Below are 7,883 nucleotides of genomic sequence, written 5' to 3'. Positions count from 1 at the left end.
TGACAGAATGCTCTGCTCATTGGAGAAAGATTAATTTGTTCATTATACAATCGGTGAACATCAAATGTCTACATGCTACGAATTTTTGCCCAAATCGAAATAAAGAATATTAATGAAAATCAGGATTATAACTTGGTTGAACGAAGACCGTTATTTAACATAATCTTACAATATTCTAATCTTACAAAAAGCCGTCGAATAAGTTGCTCAGAAGACTGTTAATTTTTAATTTTTAATTGTTCAAAAATCAAATTTCTATTGAGATGAGCCTATTGACCGACATTGGAGAGTAAGTTTTAAATATTTACAGTTTGAGGCAGATCTGCAACTGCTCGTATAATGGTTCCCTACTAAGTACTGGTTACTTGTAGTCAACACGGATGCATGCGACTACATTAAGCATAGAGCAGCCCAAAAGTATCGAGTGATGCCCTGGTTGCTAATCATCAACCATTTTCGAGTAGAATCCGATATAGCCTAGTATGACTGCAAACAATTTTGTATGATGAGCAAGGTATAGGGAGCATTTACAGTTCCAAAAGGTCTTGAAATTGGACCGAAATTTAGTGTCGTCCATTTGATTCGACTAATCTCATTTGATCGATCCTTGAAGCGAAAATTGTCATTTGGCGAATAACAAGCAAATAACAACTAGTATTTAGAAAATGTTAATTCTGTTTTCCGATTGGCTGACTGCTCGCCAAATTCTCCATTTTTAAATAGGATATGAATGCCCGAATCATAGTAACATTGTAAATCAGCTCTGAATCATATTACTTCTCAGTCTGTTTTTTACTTTGATCAGATTTTCACATTTTATGAAATGATTAATTACTATGAAATGATTTTCCTTTTTGCTATGAAATGATTATTTTCAGACAACAAAAAAACAAAAATCTGAAAACATTATGAGCAGCCTTATGAAAATTCATTCCGTTGCTGCACTGCACAGAGAAAAATGACATCTGACTTGGACAAAACCGACCTTTTCTAAACTTATCTCTTAAAAACCAAAACTGGAAAGATGAATTGAACTGTTTTCTGCTTAAATAAAAGAATTGATCAATCACTAGTGAATTTAATTTAAGTTTTTTTATGTTCATCCCCCGGCAATTACTTGCAGTCCGTATGTTCATATCACTCCGCTGGGATATCAGATACCCCCCTCCCCCTCGCCCCCAGTTCCAGGTCAATGCCCCCCCCCCCCCCCAGAAGTAACTTTGCAACTCGGGCAGGTTGCTTATAAAGTCGAGGAAATTTTATCCAAGCAAGGAATTCTCCAAGCGACTATCCCCCCAGTTCAATATTCCCCAAAAAAGTTGCACCCGGACCCTACTCCCATAGCATATCAGTCTGGGAGCATTGTATTCCAGTTGTATCCAGTTGTATCTAATTGTCAGCCCAGAACTGTATCCGTTTCTGTTGAGCTAAAACTAAAACATTCAGGCAAAATGTCATTATAATCTGAAACAAAAACCATAAAAATCTGCAAATTGGGCTCAAACGTTGAAAATTTTGCAGGTTCCAGGCACTCGGTGTGTATTTACTGGTTTTGGCGTGTATATACTGGTATTTGGCGGGTGTTTTTTTCTAATGTTAATACGTTACTCGCAACGTTTTAAGACTGTAAGCCGTCATCATGCTCAAAAAGTGCATCGTCCAAATTTTCAGTTTTAATGAACATCATGGGCATTAAAATCAAGGATGCTCAATCTATTTTCAGAAAAAAAAGTATCTATGTGATTTATAATGAGTGGCAAGATACTCTTAGGATACTCTGATACAGTACTGGGCCGACGATATACAATTGGAATACAATGTTTCATTACTGATATACTATAGGGTCCGGGTGTTAACGTAACCTTGCTCGGAAGTCGCGTTAAAAAAACATGTATTTTTGGGGAAAATGCTCTCACGTTCGGTTGTGATAGATTGATATCAATTCCCATGGGCGACTGAGGCATGGGCACAAGCGGCAAAAAACGTACTCTGGGACTAGGATATGTCAAACTTATGTTAATTGGACGCATAAAGTTACAGTTTTAAGTTTCTCAAAAAACACCAGATTAGGTGAAAATGCTATATTTTGGTACGTCTATTTGCTGAGACGTCACCAATAGCCACATTGACCGATAGTGAGATTAGCCTACAAACGAAAAATGAGAAAAACAGACTGTAATGGCATCATTTGTAATAGTTGGACGATCAAGTGATTCTGCTAATTCAGATTTGTCCACCTATCAGAAATAAGCTGTAGGATAAATTTTTCATTTTCCGATGTCGGCTAAACCCCCTGTCGGCCAATATTCCTAGCACCAAGCACACCTAGAAAACTGTCAGCAATTAAACTGTTCATTTTTGCTTTTATCTTAATCCGTTGTTCACTTTAGAATACTTGTTAGTTCTTAAAAATGCAGCCAATGTTCCATAACAACCCGCACAAATTTTGATTTCGTAGTCTAGACTACTTAACCTAAACACAGTCTACGTTCTTAAAAAAGTGAACTGTTGTCTAGACATTCTCTTCACCACACAAACAGACAGCCAAGTGATACAACATGTCATTTGTTCATGCTTATTTGTCTAGACAGTCACAAAGACACGCATGAAAAATGGCAGACACAAAATGTCAGGACTTGAACAGGCCAGACAACTAGTATAATACAAAGGCCATTGACCTTTAAAGCCATCGTCTAGACAGTCTAGCGGTAAATACAGTTCACGCTGTAAATTTTGAAATTATGATTTACAATTTTAAAAATGAGCAAAACAGCCGGCAGATTGACGCGATAGACGATTGTGGCCTTCCATAGAATTGAAATGAAACAACTACAGAATTAAGACCAGTTGACCAGAAGACTCTTTTTTATGAGAGACATACGATCTATAAAGAAAAAGCCCTTATAGAGCTTTTTAAAAATTAATATTAAAAACCAACAACTCGGAACTCTAATACTCAAGAATTAAAGCATATACGTTTGGTACTACTTAGATGCACACTATTGATCTATAACTAGTAAACGTCCATAAAAATTAAAGTTCATTAAGTGAGTTCAGAAATCAATTTTTTGAGTGAGGTAAGTCACGCAATAGACCTAAGAGCAGAAAATATGACGTCATGCACAAATTTAAACTGCAACGCAGCAGAAGTCAATCAAATTGAAAAAGTCAATGGTCGCCAGAATCATTAATGGAGACGACGAATTTAGAAAAGAACATAGCGGGACAATTCCTCAAATACAATCCAAAGAAATGAAAGAAAAACTTAGAAGTACTCTACCTGACCAGAAGATCAATTGAACAATCCCAGCCAAAACAAAAACAAAATCACCTCAAAAAGTTTAGAAACTAAAACAATCAAACAAACTAAAATATACTCATTGCTGAAATTCTTGAAGCTCTTACCCGTAACGCAAAATTTGATCCCTTTTATTATACATATTTCAAAAAATGTCCAAAACCAATTTTTGTCTCTAAAGTTGGTTCAAAATAATATCTGCAAGACCTGAAACAACTCATTGGCTCTTGAAGATTGATTAACTCAGAAAATGAGAGAAAAATTTTAAAAATAGTTGAAATCAATTGCAATTTTGAAGGAAATGTTGCTGAAATCGTGATATTAACTTTTTCAGAATCTTTTCTGTATCTCTAGAGGCTATTCAGTAACCCAAGTCCAAGGCTTAAAAAGTTCATTGGCTCATAAACACCGATTGGCGATAATTTTTAAAAAACTTTCAAATTTTAAAAATTAAGAAATCTGTTCTATTAAAATGTTGAAAACCATCTTTCTCTTGCCCCCTAGCAATTATGTAATTACATACTATTAAACCTTGGAGGAAGTTATTTGGCTACTGAGGCAAGAAAAACTGAATAAAAAACAAATGTCAAAAAAAATATTGAAAAAAATGCAAATTTTATCAGAAAATTTCTAAGATTCGAAATGTTTAATTTTTGAAAGCAATTCCATTGACACTAAAAATCATGCAGTAAATTTTTATCAAACAATGGAATAGGTGTTCTAGCACGTGAGACTGGAGAAATATCAAAAATTGACTGAATTTTTTGGAAAACTCAAAAAATTGCTGACTTTATTTAAAAAAGCATAATTTTTAGAGATAGGTTGTTGAAAACCATTCCATCGTTACTTGAATCTATGCAGTGCCCTATCAAACCTTAAAAGAGATTACCTGGCCCCTCAGGCGGGAAAAACTCAAAAAATAAAAAAAATGTCAAATATGGTCATAATAAGTAATTTTGTCTTGCAAAAGGCCTTCATCAACTTTTAATAACATCAACTTAAGACTAATCCACAAAAAACAAAAAAAAATTGCACCATTTTGAGCACAAAAACTCCTAAAAAAACCTTTTAACCTTAAATAAAGGCCATCCCGCAGCTGCACCACTCCAAGCACTTGAAGGACTACTAAATCCAACTTTGGGCCACTAATGAAACTTAATGCGCGCTGGGTTTCAGCTGTTTATCCCGTTTTGAAAGATCAAAGTCATTGGTAAATTTATGAAAACATCTTTAAAAAACGCACCAATAAAATGCAAATTCTTAGAATTGTAAATGAAACCACGATGTTCCCAATAATAGCCCAATCGCTTCGCGGCTATTAAAAAAGTAACTTTGTTTAGAATTTTCATAAGCAACTGTAGGTATATTAGGCATCAGTTCGGCAAAAAAAGTTGTGCCAAACAAAGATAATTAAAGGATTGACAAATATAATCATCTACCACGTTTTAATATTTTGAAACTGAAAATTGTTTTCTGTGGAGCCACAAACGAAAAACTATCCAAGATAGCATTTTGCGGGTTAATGTTTAAAGTCCCACTTAATCTTTGCTTGTTTAACAAATTTTTACAAGATAACCAGCCATGCGACTTACAAGGCTACTGAAGGTTCCTTTCAATTCACAGGGTTTTAACAAGGTAAAAGTTCGACTCATGTAAGTTTTTAGAATATAGTTGATTCAAGAGAGCCATTCTGTCTATATTGTAGCAAAAAACAATGAAACGTCGCAGAATATGAATGTAGACAGATATTTGAAACAAAAAAATAGATTCTGAAAAAGCGTGAATTGAAAATATAAAATAAAACAACGGTATAAAGAAGAAGAGTAAATAAATTATTCCAGTAAAAATGCTGGTAAATTAAGATAAAACTTCAATTCATGAAGGTACAAAATTTTAGGAACATTCAAAAGCAATAGGGAAGAAGCTTTTTTAGGTCTACTTTTTATTAACAAACTGCAAAAGGACTTTTTGTGTTGATAGATTTGAAAAGTAACCGCTTTCCCAGACTCGAGTTTCAGCACATTTCAAAAGTAAAAGCTTAATTCAAGTCTGAAACATTGGTCATCCAGAGTATATTAAACTCTCTTATGCGCAATTTTTATCATTATAATTATATGAGGTCATAGAGTTCGACCTGGTTAAAATTATCCTGTATAGTCCGAAAAATACTCATCCCCAAGTCTAAGCTGAATAATGTCATACTTTTGTAGCTTATAAGTGGTAATTACTATAGAAATATACACACAACTTATGCATAAGCTAGTTTGTAGGTGGTTACCACAAAGACCAGTTATCTCAGTGGTTACGACTTGCTTCGCAAATTTAATGTTACAAGTAACCACGAGGAAGCTCAAACCGCGTATAAAGCAAACCTTGTTGTCGGGTGTTAAATGGAACACGTTATTTTTCACCCCAAAAATTTTACTCAAAAATCAAGACTGGCCAGAGTAAATTGTAGTATGAACAAAGTACTGGCCATCCTAAAAAACGAAATGTCTCGGTACTGATTCAGTACTGATTTGATCTGCAACCAACCTCCGGGTTGTCAACTTCGATCGCATTAGGTATTATGTTATCCAAACTGAGCAACTAACTACCAGGCGCTTTCTACTGTAAATGACAGAATGTTAAATTGAAATTACAAGCTAGCCAACTTTTGCAGGAAACTTACAATTTCTTGCAAGTTGCCCATTCGGTCTCGACCCGGGTACATGCTCAGCTACTCATGTTAACTTATCTCAGTCTTTGAAAACTACATTGTGTTAAATTGAATTTTTGCTTTTATGTCACAATTTTCTTTATTATTGTTTGTTGAATAGCTTTCATAGTAAATAAACGATATAACTCCGAATGTAGACATTCAATTTTGTTCTGCAGCAATCTTAGTCTCATGAAATCATCTTTAAAAAATTATGTACACAATTAAATGTTTCAAAACTATCATAAGCCTGTTAAGTAATCTATGAGAAGGAAGGAAACATTTCCTAATAAAGTTAGCTGCACGTTTTATTTATTTCTAATTAAAGAAATTAAATATTAACAGATTTAGTACAATGAGAGTTGGCTCTAGTTAGAAAATGTTTCTCTAGAAGTGAAATAACATGGTATCATATTGAAAAAGAAAACAATGACTGTATGTGGAATAAGTGTTGATTTGATGAGGGTGGCTGTGTCGGCGAAGCGGTCTGCCATGTCCCAGTGAACAGCTGAAAAACAACATCCCCATATTTCACCGTTTCTGTAAATGTGGACTGACGCTTATGTTGAGAAAAGTCTTCAAAATTGACCTTTTTTAAACTAATTGAGACAACTTCACATGTAGAAAACTGAGCTAGTCTTTTCCCGAGGGGAGCCCAACAAAAGGAAAAAGGGATTCAAATTGGCAAAGAAGTGATTATTAAGAACAAACGCCACCAACGTCAAATTCAATTTGAAATGCTTGTTAAAGTGTCTCTCTATCGATTAGTTCACTTCTCAAATACTACATCAAGTAGCATTCGAGGACAAGTGGATGCTACTCATGTTAATAGTGTAACTCATTCAACTTACAGCTCAGATCCAACAAATAAAATTGTTTCATGTCACAAAAAAGAGACGTTGGCATCTTCTTATAAAATAAGATTTACTGCCAATGGAACTTATAATCGTCAAAATTTAAATCTCCTGGCAGATGAGATGTTTCGCTGGACTGTTTCAAAAAAAAATAATTAGATAGAAGGAATTGCTAAATGAACCTTTTATATAACTGGGAGCAACCAAAATGCACTACTGTGAAAGAGCATCCACAGAGCAAAACTCCAAATCAAAAATAGTTACTAAATTTTTTCTCAAGGTTCAAACATGTATTGAAAAAAATTTTTTTTAATTAACAGTAAATTTTGAATAAATAATTAACTTGGTAACCATGACTAGGTTTATAAAACAGCAGATCACCACTTTAACAAATCATTTTTCACTAGTTCATTTTGGTTTTCCAGATATGAAAAATATGTTTTTATTCTCCCCACTTTGGTTATGAGCAATAACTCATAATTAATTAAATTTATCAAATCAATAATGTTTTCAGTTGGAATAGTAAAACCCACACAATCGAGTTTTCAACTAAGATAGTGGAACTCACACCATTTGGCTTGCAATTGGGATACTGAAACCCACATAATCAAAGCTCATGAGACATTAAGGAAGCTTCTTTCGCTTAAACCATGCTCAAAGTTCAGCGCTTCTTGCTATTAACAGCATAGCGTTTCCTCGCATCAGTGTGGCTGAAACCGATTGAGCAAACCTGCTGAAAGCATTTGAGAAACCAGCCGGGAATAGATTTTTGTTGTCAGTGAGCGGAGCTATTCACTTCAATATCTTTCTGACCAACTAAGAGAGTCCACCAAATAGTTCAAAAGCCATGGGACTGAATTGAACACCTATGTTAGCACATTGTTGGGAAATTGCTAATTTCCTGTCTTTCGCAGCTTTCAGGGCAAAACCAGATTTCCTCGCCGCATTTAAAATAATACTGGTTTGCAGTGAGGAGGTTATGGTCATATCCAGAGCTGCTGGTTGTCCAGCAGACCAACAAGGTAAATACACA

At 34.6% G+C, this 7,883-nt stretch overlaps 1 protein-coding gene across 1 annotated transcript in view; it reads right to left on the bottom strand.

The window, feature by feature from the left end:
* Positions 1–6,132: 6,132 nt before the first annotated feature.
* LOC142352902 (chymotrypsin-like elastase family member 1) overlaps positions 6,133–7,883 on the bottom strand; it is a 72,883-nt gene continuing 71,132 nt past the window's right edge. The window contains exon 10 of the mRNA XM_075405060.1: positions 6,133–6,504. Within this exon, the coding sequence (XP_075261175.1) occupies positions 6,365–6,504 (140 nt within the window). The 3' untranslated portion in view covers positions 6,133–6,364. The remainder of the gene's footprint in view (positions 6,505–7,883) is intronic.

The sequence above is a fragment of the Convolutriloba macropyga genome, chromosome 1 (genome assembly GCF_964194025.1).
Source record: "Convolutriloba macropyga chromosome 1, txConMacr16.3, whole genome shotgun sequence".
NCBI lineage: Eukaryota > Metazoa > Xenacoelomorpha > Acoela > Convolutidae > Convolutriloba > Convolutriloba macropyga.
This window is presented reverse-complemented; position numbering and strand designations above follow the sequence as displayed.